At 39.3% G+C, this 19,336-nt stretch overlaps 1 protein-coding gene across 2 annotated transcripts in view; it reads right to left on the bottom strand.

Annotated features, from left to right (window-relative positions):
* The window catches only part of RIMS1 (regulating synaptic membrane exocytosis 1), a 465,974-nt gene that overhangs the window by 210,301 nt on the left and 236,337 nt on the right, over positions 1-19,336 (bottom strand). Inside the window, exons 4-5 of one of the 2 annotated variants that reach the window (XM_057527863.1) lie at positions 5,996-6,336; positions 1,540-2,402 (exon numbers count right to left, since the gene is read on the bottom strand). In XM_057527863.1, coding sequence (XP_057383846.1) covers positions 1,540-2,402; positions 5,996-6,336 — 1,204 coding nt within the window. Of the gene's footprint in view, positions 1-1,476; positions 1,500-1,539; positions 2,403-5,995; positions 6,337-19,336 lie in introns of those variants that run through there. The other variant, XM_057527869.1, reaches the window with a different exon arrangement.

Below are 19,336 nucleotides of genomic sequence, written 5' to 3' on the forward strand. Positions count from 1 at the left end.
AGAATCTTCAAAACAAACGTGTGATTTTAACATTAAATTGAAGTATTTTCTAGACCAGTGCTACTTAAAGGCATTTTCTGGAATGATCGCTCTTGAGCACTATTGGGAGTGGGGAATTGAATTTTTAATTTTATTTAATTAATTTAAATACCTACATATAGCTATGGTATTGTACAGTGCAGGTTTAGACAGAAAAAAAAAGTCAGCCCATCACGAAATGTTCCAAAATCTTTTGGACTGTAATAGGTAAAATGAAATCTGTACTCCAAAGTTACTACCAAAACACGATGTATAACATCTGCATGATAGAAACTTTGTAACTTGTTCACAAATTGTAAGAAAGATTCACCTGAAACTTGAAAAACGCTACCTCTGTGACTGGAGCATTACACTACTGAAGTGTAAAAGAAGGTACACGTCCTTTTGTCAGCCAAATAAACCCACCCCCGGGGGCTTCCCTGGCGGAGCAGTAGTTGAGAATCTGCCTGCCAATGCAGGGGACACAGGTTCGAGCCCTGGTCTGGGAAGATCCCACATGCCGCGGAGCAACTAAGCCCGTGCGCCACAACTACTGAGCCTGCGCGTCTGGAGCTTGTGCTCCGCGACAAGAGAGGCCGCGACAGAGAGAGGCCCGCGCACCGCGATGAAGAGTGGCCCCCGCTCGCCGCAACTAGAGAAAGCCCTCGCACAGAAACGAAGACCCAACACAGCCAAAAATAAATAAATAAATAATTGGAAAAAAAAAACCCACCCCCGAATAATAACTTAAAAACACAAGACTGTGTACTGAATTTCCCAGAATGACAGCAACCTAAATCACGAAGAACTCTTGTAACCCCAATTTGGCGCATGTGGTTACGTTTTTTAAAGCCCACTTCCGGAAAAAAAAAAAAAAAAAAAAAATATATATATATATATATAACATATATATATATGGTCCCACTTTTCTCCCCCACTGTTACTGAGACATAATTGACGCATAGGTCCGTGGAAGTTTAAGGTGGACCCCTAACGGCTTGACCTACATAGAATGCCAAATTGACTACCACAGGAAGTTTAACTAAATCCATGCCCTCATCCATTTACAAAAAAAATTTTCTTGTGACGAAAACTTTCAGGATTTACTTTCTCAGCAGTTTCTAATATACCGTAGAGCAGCGTTAGCTACAGTCACAGTCACCCTGGTGGACATTACCAGCCGCGCTTCTAAATCCTGCACGCGCGCACCTGCCATCCCGGCTCACGCGCCCCCGAGCCCCCCGCTCGCGCCTAGGATCCCGGCACACACGCCCCGAGCCCCGCACTCACGCCTCGGATCCCGGCACACGCGCCCCCGAGCCCCCCGCTCGCGCCCAGAATCCCGGCACACACGCCCCGAGCCCCGCACACGCGCCTCGGATCCCGGCACACGCGCCCCCGAGTCCCCCGCTCGCGCTTCGGATCCCGGTACACGCGCCCCCAGCTCCGCGCGCTCACCTGGGATCCCCACACCCGCGCTTCCAGCCCCGCACGCGCGCGAACCCGCGCGGCGCCGCTCACCCTTCTCGCTGACGCTCTCGCTCTCCAGCTCCACGTCCTCGCAGCTCGTGTACTCCGGCGTGGACACGCCCTCCTCCTCCGAGCTGCTCACCGACATCTGGCGCCGCTTGCCGCCCCTCTTGGCGCGATGCGGCTTGGGCGGAGACGGCCGCACGGACTCGGACTGGTCGGAGCTGAGCGAGTCGTTGCGCAGCATGGTCTCCACCTTCTCGCGCTTGGCCTTGCGCACGAGGACGGCCGCGCCGGGGTCCAGGCGGCTCTGCTTCCGGAGCGGCTCCGGGGCCCTGGGCTCCGGGGCGTCGGCGGGGCCCGGGCCGGGCCGGGGCGCCGGCGGGCTGGGCTCGGCGAGCGGCTGGGCGCCCGGCGCCCGGGCCTCCGCGGTCCTCTCGGCCGAGTAGGCGCGCGGCGAGGCGGGCGGCGAGCCCCGGGCGGCGTTGGGCGCGCGCGGGCCGGGCCTGCCCTCGGGCCCAGCTGCCGCCTCGGTGCGCGGCAGGGCCACGTCGCTGTGGCGCCGCTCGTGCCTGGCGCGGGACACCCGCGCGTGCATGCGCATCTGCTGCTCCTCGGGCGGCGGCTTGACCGGGTGCCGCGCCAGGTTCGGGTCGCTGCGGTACCGGGTCTGGTACTCCTCCTCCTTCCTCTGCTTCTCGGCCTCCACCGCCGGGCCGTTCTCGCGTTTCTCTGGCACGTCGGGGTAGTCCTGGGACCGGCCTTTCTCGAGCCTTCGGCTTTCCCGCCTTTCCTTGCGCTCCCGTTCTTCCGTGGGCCCCTCCGCGGGCTGCGCAGGGGACCTGGGCGCGCGTTTCCGCTCGCCCTTCGGGGCGCCTTTGCCGTTCTGCTCGGCGAGCCCCGGGGTCTTCTTCCTGTGATGCACAAAGGAACGTCGAGAAGGAGAGCAGTGTGTAAAGCTCAAGGCGAAGACCGGACCCCAGAAGCATCCTTGGAAATAATTATTTATACTTCGATGTCTAATTAAAAAGCGAGGTGATAAAAGAACTACATCAAACCTGTATATCTGAGTAGCTTTCTAAATAAGGCTCCTTTGCCTCACAGCATATTCTGGGCCTTCACAACTGGCTTTCAGATTTTAAATTCTCTATAAATTAACTACATCATTTTAAAAATCAATAAATTAATTCAGTAAATGAACAAGTTTTATGAACCTTTGCTTGTGAATCAAAGACTTTAAAATGTTCTCGATAAAAATAATATAGGTAATAATCGAGGAGCAAACGGTAATACATGCATATCAGTTCAAAACGAAATATATACCTGATATATATTTGGGCAACATGTATTAACGATCTCTTATTATAACTGAGACTTTTAAAGAAACGTGAATCCAAGTGTGCCCGTTTCAGAAATCAACTGTAATAGCACTTCTTCAATAGTAGAACGAAAGTACTTTTTATGAGATTATGTGCACCCCACCACTTTTTAGGGAGACGGTTAGGAAAAATAAATGGCCGAACCTTAGCCTTCATTTTACCTTCCCCAGGCAACTATAATAGAAATCTTGAAATTTTTGAAATAATTTTTCATTTTTCCTCTCTCCCCCCAACCCTGGCCTTCTCCCTCATTTCAGAAAACAGTCCAAAATGTATAGCACAGGGAACTGTATTCAATAACCTGTAATAAACTCTAATGGAAAAGAATATGAAAAAAGAAACCCGTTTTGTGTCCTACGTTTCTCTCCATCCTCTGGGAGGCACTGGCAAAGATAAAGTAACGGAAGAGGGTTGGACAGTCTGATTCTTTAAGCTGTACTGTTTAAGATACCCCTTCCAGCCCTTTTGTACACTGGAGCCCATCTGATTTGGGAAAGTTCCAGCATCGACCCCAGAAGTTACAAAAAGGGGATACCTCAGCTAAGCATTCAGGCACTTTATGCTGTACTATGCAACTAAAATGGGGGCAACCAAGGCTCTTTTTGGAATCCCGAGGTCCATAGAGAGGGCTTTCCAGAGAGAACATTGGAAGTCCAAAAGCAGACTTCATGAACAAAATTTGAGAATAATATACAAGATGGGGAAAAGTAGGGCAGTTTCTACTGTGGTTTTCCAAAGTAGTGGTTGTTAAGCTGTGGGGTCAGTTTGAGGAGGGTCTGGTGATGATGGAAAGAAAGGGCAAAGGGTTTCCAGTGGCACAAAAAAGCAAAATAGAAGCATGGCCGATGCTGCTTGAGGCATTTAGATCACTCGGCCCTTTGAAGTGGAAGGGGTTTTCAGGGAGGGAGAAATTGCAAACGTAGCACTGCTGTTTTCCAGTGTAAGGGGTCTACTGTGAATACAGTCCATCATTATCAAATAGAGTTTTCATAAGAGTGATGAACGCACTGCAAACTTTTAGTAGCTCATTAAGGCATAGCTGTGCTTGTTGGAAGTTTCTATTGAGTCAGTTTACTTTTTCTTTTTGTTTTTCTGAAATGCTGATAAATGACACTCACCTTGCAGAGTTTGTGTGAGGATTAAAGGAGACACCATCTGTGAAAATGCTTTATGAAAAGATAGAGTATTATGCAAATGGGACTTCTCCAGTTTCTCTGATTCTTTGCTTCACTGAATAGGCCTTTTCTTACCTCTACCTTAATTGTTCCATTCCCACTAGCTCCTGAGGAGTGTACAAAATAGGATCAAGAGTTCTTCAGTAGTTTAAACAGACGGCCATTGCTTCTGTCCTCCTTCTCTCTCTGAAGCAGGCCAACCCTGACTGGTTCCCGGCTCTCCTTGCCTTTTCCTCCAGCCCCATGTCCTCATTGTTTTCTTAGGTATTTATATAATCAGAAAGGCTATTTGCCCTTATCAGTCTTTTTCAAATTTCATCAGAAAGCCTCTTCCTGGTCCTTACTCTTAAATTCTTTGTAGTTTTTCACCCTCTATCAGAGACAGGACTCATATTTTCTCTTTAGAAATTTTACAGCCCCAAATTCTTCCTCTTCTTTAAAAGAGATCATTTTTTCTGAGCAATCCTGAACTGCCCCTTCGATATCTTCATCTCCCCTTAACTCATAACAGTTTGTCAGCAGTTCTGGGAGTCCTGCCATCACTGAGGTGGCTCTTGTATCCTTCCTGTCATGGCCTTTCCTGTTCCGTCTGCCCACCACACATTTCCTGGGTGTCCTATAAACCTTAATTCAGAAGACCCTCCTCTTTCCTGTGGCTCCCAAAGGACTCGTGTTTGTATTTTCTAGCTCTGATCGCATCACCTTTCCGGGCCAGTTCACTGCCTGGGGCTCTGTCTTCTCTTGGAGATGGTGTGGTCTCTTCCCCAGGATCTGTGAGAAAAGGGACCCTGTACGAAGCATCTTTATGCTCTCTGGCTCCTGGCAGTGTTCACTGATGGTAAACACACGGCAGCTACTGGCTGCCTTCGCTGGAGGCCACCCAAGGGCCAGCTGCTGAGCACATGTGCTCATTCAGCCCCTGCAAGGCGCCTGTGACCCCTCGTGGCAGAGCCAGGCCTGGAATCCAGACCTATTCAACTTTGAAGTCTTTGATCTTAACTGTGTGGGTTTTGTTTGAAAAAGATAGCAGAAGCCTTCCTCGGATCCTACCCTCCCACCCAGTGGAATAAATAAGGGTCACACAGACAAAAGCAGCCATGCCTGGTGCTCACCGTCAGGTCCCCCAAACTCACAGCCTCGGGAAGAAAAGGGCCACGTCCTCCACGCCAGCACTGTCGCCTAGTGCACGGCATCCTGTCTGGTCATAAAGCCACTGTTTTGAACGAATGACTCAATCGACAAATTGAAATAAATAATCTGATCATGTTAGCCCAGGCTTACAATCCTCCGAGGCTTTCCATTATTTCTAAGATAAAAGTCTATGAAATTTAACCTGGCTAAAAGGCCCAGTGTGACCTGGGCACTCAGACCTTACGAGTCACCTTTTCCCCACTCGCTCACCCTCTCTGCCACTCACCCTGTAGCCCATAGCATCTTTTGGGTTGTCCCACTGGCTTTGTTCCTTCCGGCCAGATTCCAGCGCCCTTACCTGGAGCACCCATCCCACCCTTCACCTGGCTCATCCCTAGTCACCTTAAAAGCTCAGCGTAAAAGAAATGTCCTCTAGGAAGGCTTTGCTGATGCACCCACACACCCTCCAGTGGGTCAGTTCCCCACCCTCTTCTCTCAGAGCACACTTTCAACTACAGGACTCACTCAAACAGCGAATAAACGGTCCAAGAGCTGTTCTCAGTTCAGGGTTGGAAGTTAGTAGTGCAGGTGGGTGACTGAGTCAGATGACTTGTTTACATCCGTGCATGAAAGACAAGCTTCTCAGCAAAGGTCTCCTAAGGAAGGATACGTTCTAGACAGAGACAGCCCGGGGCCCAATGTTGCCTTCCTCACGGGCCTGAGAAGTACCCCTTCCACATATCCTAGCAGTTAAATTCTTGCAGATGGCTTTGCTCTCCATCTAAGACTTTGCCTTTTGCTTAAGGGTTGATGGGCTCTTACCTGTCTCTGGGAGGCTCACTTCTGGACCTGAAAGAAACCTGCTTCTGCTCAGGCCTCCCGCCTTGCTGCAAGGGCTCGGCCCCCTTGCTCCTGTCGGGCGGCACGCCGTGGGGAACCTGGTCCTGGGAAGAGGCAGCGGCTGTGCTCAGGGGGGTCTGAGACCTAGATCGCTCCTGCAGCCGGGATTTCTTTTCTCTCGGGGCCTCAGAACCAGCGCCTGTAGCTGTATCGCTGAGCGTTCCATCCTGACTTGGCTGCTGAGGGCCGCTTCCGAAGAACCACGCCCCAGATTTGGTTAAGATTTCTTGTTGCTTTCGACACAAATTGCATACCCACATCACCTATTTGAAGAAGAGAGAACTATATAAATTTTCTGTGCTATTTGGAAATTATTTATTTTCATCACACTAAAATATCCCTTAAGGAAGAAAGAATGGTTGTCATCTTTATATTTATCCTTGTACATTTCTCATGAAAATGATCTTTGTACAAGTCACCGTCAAGTATATGAATGCCTGGACTGAGACGCATCTGAAATCATAGAATTCTGGTAACCAGGATAGAGTTTTGCTTGGCATTTATAACACTATGATTCTGAGTTGCATATTACCATGTATCCATCACATTTTGAATGACTGACTTTGAAGTTTCATTTAAAATAGCTTAGTAAAAATGGTCTAAGCAGGGTAGTCGATTGATTAGAAAAATGTTGTAGGGCACCATAGAATTAATATTTATGTACCTAAACCTCAGTGTGTCATAGGATTTAGAGGGATCTATCTTCTCAAAAACCATCCATTATTAAAATCAATATGACAAGATATTCACGTGGAACAAACAAGGAAAGGTAGGCACAAAAGAAAAGGTCAGGCTGTATATTCTCTCTAGTTTACCAGCAATCAACTAACTTCAGCTAGAAGAGCTATTTCGGAGCTATCATTTGGAAACACATCTGCTGATAAATTATAAGATGTTATCACCACTTAAAGTAAATCTGTATAGCTGCTCTCCTCGTGGTGACACAACGAATGTAATAATGGGGACAATCATGGTAACAGAGATAATGAACAATACAATAATAACAGCAACGCCCGCCTCAGTGACTTTTCTCGGATCGCACTTCAGTTTTTCCTTTGCATTTCAGAAACAGCACCTCCAGGAAAGGCTGATTACCAAACTCTAGGTCCTCATTTTCACTAATACTGACTCAGTCAACAATTGTGCAAACATATCACGTAAGGATGAATAAATCCTAGACACATTAAGTGAGAAACAATATAAAAGAGGAAAAGAAGAAGCATTGTTTAGTTGGCAAAAAGAAGAAAATGTACTACTGAAAATATTCAGATGGATACAAAGAAAACTATCACTTGTTATTGTTTACAAGACAAAATAAAAGCTAAAGTGAGAATAAGAAAAAGACGGAGAAAATATATTTTTAAAAAGGAAAATATTGCAGATGTACTGTTAAGAACTGCTCCCTTCCAAGCAAGGAAATTCAAATGAATTTTGAAAACTAAGACCAGCAGAGATATTTGCTATAAAATGTTTACGATTGATTATGCTTAACTCATTCCTCTACACTTCCTTGGGTTATGAAACGAAGACAACTCGGTCCACAAAAAAGCAGTTAATTATAGCATCTGCACAATGTATTAGATCACAGACTTCCCATTTAACAAGATGAACAATGCATTGTATACGCCTGTATCAGAATACAGGATCTATGGGATGGAACTTCAATTTAACATGCTTGCCAAACTTGGCTATACTGTGCACAATGTATTAATACCACCATCTCTTAGATGTCATTAATAAGGTCCCTCAGAAGTCCTGATTGATTGAAAGTGGACGTATCAAAGATGGCGTTACCCTAGGACCAGAACTTCCATCAACAGTGACACTGAGTCTCCTCCGCCCAGACCCTGGATGGGGACAGGTGATGTGCTTCCTCTTTGGCTGACTCTTTGGTTGACAAGACAGTGATGAGAAGGTCTGAATTCATGGAGTTCAAGGAGATTGGTATGAAACTTTGACTATTTTACAGAAACTAAGTAGACATTAAATTTTTATTTATTACACTAATAATAAGCAAAATACTACTCTTCATCAAATTAGGTCCTTTTCTACAAAAATATTAAAGTGTATTTAGGATAAATATGAATTTCCTTCAAAACCATACAGAACACAACAAAATTTATCATTATTACAAAAGTTCCAAGATGGAATTAAGCTGAATAAAGAGGCAGAAAATATGCACATCTGCATATTTTCTAGAAAGTTGTTATCACAATCTTAGCTTGATTGTTTCACATTTTTAAGTGCTATAAAAATGGATCAATAGAAAGTAATTGCCAGATTTGTGCAGGTTCAATGTTTTGAATATGTTACAAGTTTTGAATATGTGCTACAGGATTGATAAAAGCAAACAAAATATAGTTATTATTTATTTTAATAAGTTAAAATTACAATTAAATTGTAATTAAATTAAATTAAATTTTAGTTAAATTTTACAATTCACTTAATTTCATTTTTAATTTATTCAAAAGGTTACAATTAGTAGTTAAGTAGAAGCAGTTGTTTTAATTAATACATTTAATATTATTCATTCTTTTAAATCTGTGATATTTCATTAATTTTTGTAGAATTTTAACACTTAGGAAAACTATTGTTTAATTCCAAATTTTCCTATGTATTATTTTTTTGTGCACCGTAATATTTTTAGATTTGTATTTAAAAATTAATTATAAGTGTGCTCAACCTATCTGCCAATTTGAAAGCAAAATTAACTGTAAAAAAGTTAAAATATTTTTATTGAAATACTATCTCCCACTATCCATTATTAGTCATATAAATTAGTCTTGCCACAAAGTTTACAAATGAAAAAGAAATTGCTTATATGAGATGTAAAAAAATATATGCGATTACAATAGGATATTAGTCATACCTTTCAACACATTTCGTATCAAACATTGCAGACATGTATAAAAATGAGCTAATTCGTTGCTGAGAAACAACACAGTTCTGTGTGTGAGATAGGTTTCCACTGTCTCATAGTAGATGAGATAGTGGAAAATAGTTGATGACAGAGGAGATGAAAATGAGTGAGTTCTCTTTGGTGCTTGTTTTGATGTGTGTGTGTATGTGTGTGTGTGTGTGTGTGTGTGTGTCTGTGTGAGTGTGTGTGTGTATGTGTGTGTATGTCTGTGTGTGTGTGTGTGTGTGTGTTTCTCCTAGTCTTTTGTTATTGTTGTTGCTATTTCATAGGTTTATTTTTTCCTTTTGGAATTTTATTAAATACATAATATGGATTTCTGAAATATAAAATATGATTTAAATTGCTTCTTTTTAAAGAGTAAAGCACCCCAATCCCACTGTCCCACTATTAAGATTTCAGTTTAGTTTTTCTATGCAAATTTAAAACAAATTCCACTGTAACTTGGCATTCTATTTACTCACTTAATATTACAGCATAAAAATTTCTATGGATGCTAAATGTTTCTAAAACATTTTAATATTACAGAATATTCTATAGACACTGTATACCATTAGTCTAACCCTTAAACTGCTTACATTCTTTCACATTAATACAGCACTCTGCAGTAAAAAAGTGTTGATCAAACTGTTTTCCTATTTAAAGTCATTTATTTTTTAGAATGTATCAGAAAAATCAAATTACTGGGTAAAATTTTAGAGTGCTTTTAAGGTTCTTCTGCTATAAAAACTATATAATAGTTTAGGATTCTTTGTCTATTTTGCAAAATAGCCTCCCAAAAGGGTTTTGCCAAATTGTAACCAAAAACCTGACAATATCAGCTCTGGATTTTAAGATCTGATGATTTAATAAGACCCCAGTCCGTGTACTCTCACTCTTATCAATGTTTCAGATTTGAGATAACATAATGAGATCTCACCTAAATAATCGCCAAAAGGCATCTAACAAAGTCATAACTGTCCATTCAAAAACACCTCCACATAAGCACATACAAGCACACCCTGAGAAGTCCCAATCAACCTTTCTAATGCCTTGTTTTTGTCTTTGTGCCTTTTTCCCCCTATGGATAGTTAATAAATCAGTAAAAAAAAAAAAAACCCAAAAACCTAGAGCATTAAAGGGAAAGGCCAAGATAAATGTAAAGGAGAACTGATTTTGGAAAAGTAAGAGATGATTCCAAGAATAGAAAAGAAAATTTTAAATGGTCTCTAATTAGTGTTCAGATACCAGAACAAAAAGAACTCTTGAAAAACAATACTAAGATTGTCAACAACAAAAAACGAATTTCAAAGAAGGAATTTATTAAAAAGTCAAGAGATAAAAAAATATGAGACAAAGTCCAGCTAGTTCCAAAAAGAGAGAACAGAACATAGCGGAGAATGAATTTCGCAAAAATAATAGGAGGCAAATTCCCAGAGTGGAAAAAGTCACTGCATTTTAACAAAAAGAATGGAAAAAGAAACCACAAAGAGACAACATTGCTATAAAATTTCAATACACCAAAGATAAAGAGAAGATCCTAAAAACTTCCAGAAAGAAAAAGTCAGATCCCTTTCAAATAGAATAGATCAGATTTCTCATCAGCAATATTGAATGTTTGAAGACAGGGAGAAATACCTTCAATGTTCTTGGGGAAAACATTGGAGCCTGCAATTCTATAGATAAGCAATTCATCAATCAAGTGTAAAAGCAGTAAGCAGTATTTTCAGCATTTGGAAGAACTTGGAAAATTTACCATCACATAGCCTTCCTTAGCAAAAAAAAGTCTTCCAAGAAAGAGGAGGAAATGGGATCTAAGAGCAAATGGTCCTTTGCAGAAAGAGCAGTTAAGTCCCAGCATGAACAGCCCTTTCTGGAAGCTCAAAAAGAATCTTGGAGCAATAGTGCTTTGTGACCACCTAGAGGGGTGGGATAGGGAGGGTGGGAGGGAGACGCAAGAGGGAGGAGATATGGGGATATATGTATATGTATAGCTGATTCACTTTGTTATACAGCAGAAACTAACACACCATTTTAAAGCAATTATACTCCAATAAAGATGTTAAAAAAAAAAAAAAGAAACTTGGAGCAAGAGAATGAGGCTCCTGGAAGGGGGATTTCAGGAGTGAGAATAAAATATCTGAGAAAACAACAGCAACAGCAACAAAGGACCTCATGGAATGCACAGTGTAGTTTACATAAAGAAACTTAGCTGGCTAAAAGAAGAACCCATTTGCATCTGAAGGCAGGAACATTCTACACCAAGTGGAACAATGTATTGGCCCCCTAGAATATCATGCATAATCTAAGCCCACCACTCAGCTCTATGGTGGATAAGAACTGTATTATTTCAAGTTGCAGATGTGCCTGGTGGAGGAAATGAACTAATGATTAGGTGGAAGGACAGAGGGGTGTCTAAATGAACCTTATCCTTCTCTGTCACAGCAAGAGTATACGGCTGGGAGCAGTGTTTCCTAGCCCTGAACTTAGATGCTCGGTTGTACTTTGTCTCTCGTGAATAGACTTGCAGTTGGGAAAGAATATACTTGCAGAGGATTCTTATTTTTGATATTGATATAATGCTTTCTTCTTTTTATTTCATTTTTATCCACATATACATAGTCACATAGACAGGTATATGCGGTTTGATGTCTAGTGGTATATTTACCTCTCAACTATACTCATAATATATGATTAAAAGTAGACTGGCATACCATGATCATTTACTGCCATTTATTGATAATTTTATCACTTCTGTTCATTTCAGTTGTACTAATGAGAATGAACGTTTTTCCCAGTGTTTTCCAGATGTTCATTAGGATATTAACTGCCCCAGCCTTTTGTGTCTTTATCAATTGAATTAATACTATTTTCCTACCCGTTTTAATTGATTTAACTCTTTGAGAGAAAGAGTTTTCATATTGTTACTTGTCATGTCAATTATTTTTCTCTTTGTCAATAAAATGGTTTTTCATTTTATACAGTCTAATCTATTGTGCTCTTCCTTGGCAATTCTTCTCTTGTACTTTAGCCCAGAAAATGCTTTGATAAATATTCGCTTTTATTTTTATTGACTATTAATATGGTTGAACATTTTACAATTTACTCCTTGGTCCCTCAGAATTTACTCTGATGTGTGACAAGAGATAGGGATCTAAAGTGGTTTTTTTTTTCCCTCATAGCTAACTATCTCAACATGATTTACTGGATAATCCTTCATCACACGGCCGACCTTCAAAGAAGACAATATGTCTAGAGTTAAACAGCCCAGGTTCTAATCTCAGATCCACCACTTATTTGCTATTTACTCAGGCCCCCTCCCTGAATCAGTGCCATCATCAGTAAACTGAGGATACTAACAGCTCCTAACTCACTGAGATGTTTTGGGCATTAATGACATAATTTATCTGAATCGCTCAGCACAGATCCTGACAGATAGTAAGTGCTTATGAGGCACTAATAACATGATAATGCCTAATTATTACTAATAACTAATGATTACCATCATCATTACTTTACTAATCATACATATAAAATCTTTTAGGGGCTTTCAGCTGCATACAAAGCCAGCAAGATAAATTGTGTTCCTACAGAGATACAGACGTATAAATGTGAACGTAATTCAACCACATCAGCTGCATTACATTATACAGTTCCTACACCTTGAGATGCTTTCACACAGGCTGTCTGATGGTGTGTCTCTCATTGCTCTTGTCTGTGTAAAAGTCAAACATTTTTCTTATCTTGATTCTGTGTAGGTCACAGCATGTCATTGAACACTGAACATGATGAAAAGAACAGAACTTGGGGGTGGACTGTCCCACCTTCCTGCCCTGGTAATGAGGAAGTCACACGATCTCTCTATGTTTCAGTTTACTCATTCGTAAAATAGGGAAAATAATAGTAATGTCGATTTCACAGGCTCTGTCAGGATTAAGTGAGTGAGAGAATATATGCAACCGTGTTTAGCAGACAGAAAGCGCTCAGTACATATACAAAAACTCACTGAAGACATGTCTTCAATTCAATTAAATTATTCTTTCTTTTCTGTATGAAGAGCCATACTCTGCACAGATTTCTGATTTAAACAAATATTTCTGTTATGTGCTAGGCATTGTTCTAGGCTCTGGGGATATATCAGTGAACAAAATGACAAAAATCTTGCCTGTGGAGTTTATGTTCCAGTGAAGAAAACAGACAAAAACAGAACAAAATAGTAAATATACGAGGCATGCTGGATAGTGAGAAGTGCTGTAGAAAAAATAAGAACAGGCATTCTGTGTGTCAGTGAGTGGGGTTCACCTTCAAACTGGCTGGTCAGGGAACATTTCACTGAGAGAGAGTATCTGAGTATGTCAGGCTGTAAGAACAGCAAGTGAAGAAGATTTTGAAGACAGGTATGCCTGCTGGTTTCAAGGAACAGCTGGGGCCGAGGCAGTGAGGTTGGCGTGGTGTTGTGGGTTCAGAAAGCAACAGGGGTCAGACTGAGTAGGTCTTCGTGAGTCACAGCAAAGACTTTCACTTTCACGATGAGAGTGATGGAAGCTCTTGGAAGGTTTTTTTTTTTAAGTAGAGGGAAGGATTGATTGATTGATTGATTGATTTACTCTTGGAAGGTTTTGAGCAGAGAAACGACCTAACGTGTTTTATGCTTTAATATGATCCTTCTAGCCACTGTGTTGAGAATTAAATGCAGGAGCTCAGTTGCAGAATCTTTTTGAATTGAATTCTAATACTACTCTTTTTGCTCTCTTTAGGCTCATCTTTGCCAGATATGTTTTCTAACCCCTTTAGTTTATCTTTTTGTGTCATTTTGTTGGCAGTGCATCTCTTCATATACAGCCCAGGACCGAGTTGTATTTATTTATCTAGTCTTTGTGTTTCAGTAGCATCCAAACATGCACTATCCTTATTTTCTATGTCCTGACTCATATTTTTTTCTGGCATTCAGTAACTTTATTGACATTTAATAAATTGTGGCAACTATTATTGTCATAACCTTAATTTAAGGAGCAGAAACTTATCTGTTGTTCGCAAGGAAAGTTTCGAGGTACTATGTGTGAGAATTCACAAGTAAGTTCAAATTTATCATTTCTAGTGACAGAACGTGGATAAAGTCTCATAAAATATTCTACCGTGAGTAAAATGACTCCTATTTTAGATATTACCTGGTCAATAGATAGCTGGTATTATGGAAATTCACAGGTAATATTAAAGTACTTTTTATTTCATTGGTTTATAACACTGTATAAGTTTTGTGTGTACAGTATTATATTTTGACTTCTGTATACATGACTGCATGCTCACCACCAAGGATTTAGTGTCCATGTGTCACCATAGAATTGACCCCCTAACCCCCTTTCCCTCTGGTAACCAATACTTGTTCTCTGTACCTTTGGGCTTCTTTTTGTTTGGTTTGTTCATTTATTTTGTTTGTTTCTTCGATTTATATTGCACTTGTTAGTGAAATCATATGTTATTTGTCTTTCTTCATCTGACTTATTTCACTTAGTATAATGCCTTCAAGGTCAATCCGTGTAGTCATGAATAGCAAAATTTCATCTTTTTAAATGAATGAGTAATATTCTATTCTATATACTCAAAACACATCTCCTTTATACATTCTTCTGTTGACAGGCACTTAGATTTTTTCCATATCTTGACTATTGTAAATAATGTTATGATGAACATAAGGGTGCCTGTATTTTTTCAAATTAGTGTTTTGTTTTGTAATCTTTGAATAAGTGCTCAGAAGTGGAATAGCTGGATCATGTAGTAGTTCTAGTCTTAATTTTGGGGGGAACCGCTATACTGTTCTCCACAGTGGCTGCACCAATTTACATTCTCACCAGCAATGCATGAGGGTTCCCTTTTCTCCACATCCTTTGATTTCTTTTTTGACCCAGTAGTTGTTCAGTAGCATGTTGTTTAGTTTGCACATTTCTGTGATTTTCCAGCTTTCTTCTTGTAGCTGATTGCTAGTTTCATAACTTTGTGATAAGAAAAGATTCTGGATATAATTTCAATCTTCTTAAATTTATTGGGACTTGTTTTGTGTCCCAAAATATGCTCTATCCTTAAGAATGTTCCATGTGTGCATGAAAGGAATGTGTATTCTGTTGCATTTGGATGGAATGTTCTGTATAAATCTATGAAGTCCATCCTATCTAATATTTCATTTTAGGCTTCTGTCTCCTTGTTAACTTTCTATCTGGATGATCTATCCGTTGAGGTAATGGTGATCCTATACTAGGTGCATATATACTAATCATAGTTATGTCTTCTTGATGAAATGTCCCCTTTATCCTTATGTAATGTCCATATTTGTCTCTAGTTACATTTTTTTGGCTTCAAGACTGTCTTCTCTGGTATAAGTATTTCTACCTCCACTTTCTTTTGGCTGCCATTTGCTTAGCATATCATCTTTCATCCATTCTCTTTGAGCTTGTGTTTGTCTTTAGAGCTATAGTTCAATCTTGTTTTTTAATCCATCCAGCCACTCTGTGTCTTCTCACTGGTGAATTCAATCCATTTATAGTTAAGGTGATTAGGAAATGAGAACTTAGTATTGCCATTTTATTTTTTCCTTTCTGTTTGCTCTATATCTCCATTGATTCTTTTTCCTTCTGTTTTTGTCTGCCATTTTAATTTGGTGATTTTCTATGATTTTTTTCAGTTTCCCCTTTCTTTAGTGTTTTCTCTCTCCGCTCTGGATTTATGTTTTGTGGTTACCATGAGATTTCTATAAAACATCTCATAGATAAAGTCGTCCTTTTTCTACTGATAGCATCTCATTTTCATTTGCCTATATGGATCTCATCCTTTCCTTCTTCCGCTTTTATGTTTTTGTTGTCTCAAAGTATCCCATTTTATGTTGTAAGTTTGTTACCAAATTGAAGTAGCTATAATTATATTTATCGCTTTTTTCCCTTTAAACTTTATGCTATAATTAATTGCTTAACAACATATTCTGATATAGAGTTGTAATATTCTGATTTTGTCTGTCGATTTGTCACCTTACTCAAAGTTTTGTATACTTCTGCTTTTTCCTTTCAGGTAGAAGAGCTCCTTGCAACATCTCTTGTAAGGCACGTCTAGTGGTGATGAACTCCCTCAGCTTTTGTTTGTCTGGGAAAGCCTTTATTTCTCCTTCATAAGGGTACCTCTATGAAGGGTAACTTTCCTGGATAGAGTATTCTTGGCTGACAGTTTTTATCTTTCAGTATTTTGGGAATGTTATTCCACTCTGTCTTGGCCTATAGAGCTTCTGCTGAGAAATCTGCTGTAGCCTAAGGGCAGGTTTCTTTGTAGGTGATGATCATTTTTTCCCTGGCTGTTTTAAAATTCTTTCTTTGTCATTGACTTTCAATAGTTTTAATATAATGTGCCTTGGAAAAGGTCTTTTTGCATTGAGATAATTAGTTGCTCTCTTAGATTCATGGACTTGTATATCCACTTCCTTCCCCAGGTTTGGGAAGTTCTTGGCTATTATTTCTTTAAGTAAACTCTCTGCTCCTGTCTTTCTTTATTCTCCTTCTGGGATACCCATTATCCTAACGTTGCACTTCCTCATAGAGTTGGATAGTCTTGCAGAATTTCTCCTTTTTTTAAAAATCTTAATTCTCTTTCCTCTTCTACATGTATCATTTCTAGATTTCAATCTTTGAGCTCGCTAATTCTTCCATCTGATCTGCTCTATTTCCAATGTCTTTAATGCATTCTTTATCTCCTTTATTGAGGTCTTCAGCTCCCAAATTTCTGTTTGGTTCTTTTTTAGAGTTTCAATCTCTTTGGTAAAGTATTCCTTCTGTTTGTGAATTTTATCCCTAAACCCATAGAGCTGCCTGAGTTCTTGCTCTTCTGCATTTCTTCCTCCAATGGGCTCCATGAGAGATCACAACTCCTTTAACAAAATATTTTTGAAGCTTATACAATAAATGGGTATTTGTTTAATAAGTTATATTCATGCCTCCTAGATTAACACAGTATTTGCATTATAAAACATGCAAAATATAAATTTAAATGAATGAGATAAAATATAATAGAATTTGAATTTTATATTGTACCCAAATAAAATTAGAAAACACTAACAAAAATTCTGGGAATAACCTAATTTTGGAAATTAAGCAACACATATCTAAATATGCGAAGGTCAAAGAATAAATCACAAGAGAAATTAAAATGTGTTTTTTGATCTGAATGATAATAAAATACAACTTATTAAAATTTCTGAGATGTGGCTAAAGTACTTTTTAGAAAATTATAGCTTTAAACACTCCATTCCAAAAGAAACAATGATAAAGTCAATGATCTAAGTTTTCACATTAAAACAGACAAAATTAATAAAATTAATTAACAAGAATAATGAAATATAGAATAAAGAAGAAAACAATAGAGATTAGAGTGGAAATCAGTTAAATATAAAATTTAAAAATCAATAAAACCCAGATAAGATCAATGAAATCAGAAACTGGGTTATGATATCTCTTACATGTGGAATCTTAAAAGAAATGATAAAAATGAACTTATTCACAAAACAGAAACAGACTCACAGACTTAGAGAATGAACTTATAGTTACCAGGGGGGAAGGGTGGGGGCAAGGGATAGAGTGGGAGTTTGGGATTAATATGTACACACTACTATATTTAAAACAGATAGCCAACAAGGACCTACTGTATAGCACTGGGAACTCTGCTCAATATTCTGTAATAATCTAAATGTGAAATGAATTTGAAAAATAGTAGAAAAATTTTTTAAAATATATTTAAAAATTAAATTAAATTAAAAAAGAAAAAAGAAAAGAAAAGCTGTAACATTCATTTCAGGGACCAGTTTCTATTTCAAATGTGTCTAAATGGAAAGTTATGCATTTAAAATGTGGACTATTTTCATGTAAGGAAAACAAAATAAATTGCACTGAGACCCACTTAAACACTTAAAAAAAAAATAAAAGAAACTGGCTCTTTGGAGGGAGTAATAAAACTGATGAACATCCCAGTTGACTGATTAAGAAAAATAACAAAAAATAGAATTACCAAAAGAGGGGACAGCAGCACAGATCCTAGACTCATTAAAAAGATAAATGAGGGAATATTATGAACAACTTTATGCCAATAAATTAATTAACATGGATTATAGAAATTCCATTAAAATTCAAACTACCAAAACTGGCACAGGAAGAAATAGAAAACATCAATTGCCCCGTAACTAATAAAGAGGTTGAATTCATAATTAAAAGACAATGTACAATGAAAATGTCAAAACCAGATATCTTTACTGGAAAATTCTTTTAAACATATTTAAAGATATCAAAATGATATCAATATAACATGGACTTTTTTTTACTAGAAAAGAGGAAGATTGACCACTTGCACTTCTGAACTCCTTTTATCAGGTCAGCTTAGCCTTGAAGCTAAATTCCCAATACAAGAAAACCTTTCTGTAGGAAAATAAAGTTAAAAACCACTATCCCTCAAAAACATAGAAGCAAAAAGCTTTAAGAAAAAGTTTATCAAATATACAGGAAACCTACCACTAACAGTATATTTATGGTGAAAGTCAAACGTTTTCTACCTAAGATCGAGAGCAAAGCAAGGATTTCTGTTCTCAACACCACTATTAACCATTGCAATAGAGATCATAGCAAATACAATAAGGCAAAAAGAAATAAAATATAGATTTTGGAAAGGAAAAAGTAAACGTATCCTTATGGACAGAAGTCATAATAGTATATATAGGAATTCTTAAAGAATCTACAAAACACTGCTGGAACTAATATCTTGTAGCAGGTCACAAATTCAATATACAAAAATAAATTTTAATCCTTAAGGATAAATTTAGCAACTATAGGCGTAAAAGCTCTACACTAAAATTTATAAAACATTGTTCAGAAAAAATTTTTGAAGACTGCTGTGGACTAGACTGTGTCCTCCCCCTCCCCCCCCATTCATATGTTGTAGTCCTAACCCCTAACATGACTGTATGTGAAGATAGGGGCCTGTAAGAATGAGATCGTGTGGGTGGGACCCTGATCCAAAAAGACTAGGATTAATGTCCATATAAGAAGAAAGAGATGAGAGCTTTCCCCCCTGCTCCTGCCTGTGGAAGTACAGAGGGAAGGCCAGGTGGGGACACAGCAAGAAAGTGGTTGTCTCAAAGCCAGGAAGAGAGCTTTCACCAGACCCTGACCCTGCTGACACCTTAACCTTGGACTTTCCAGCCTCATGATTAATAAATGTCTGGTGCTTAAGCCACTCAGTCTATGGTAGTTTGTTATGATAGTTCAAGCAGACTAATAAATGGAGACATAGATCACATTTAATGATTGAAAAACTCTGCCTTGTTAAGATGCTATTTCTCCCATATA

Source organism: Balaenoptera acutorostrata, chromosome 14 (assembly GCF_949987535.1).
Source record: "Balaenoptera acutorostrata chromosome 14, mBalAcu1.1, whole genome shotgun sequence".
In the NCBI taxonomy this organism is placed as follows: domain Eukaryota; kingdom Metazoa; phylum Chordata; class Mammalia; order Artiodactyla; family Balaenopteridae; genus Balaenoptera; species Balaenoptera acutorostrata.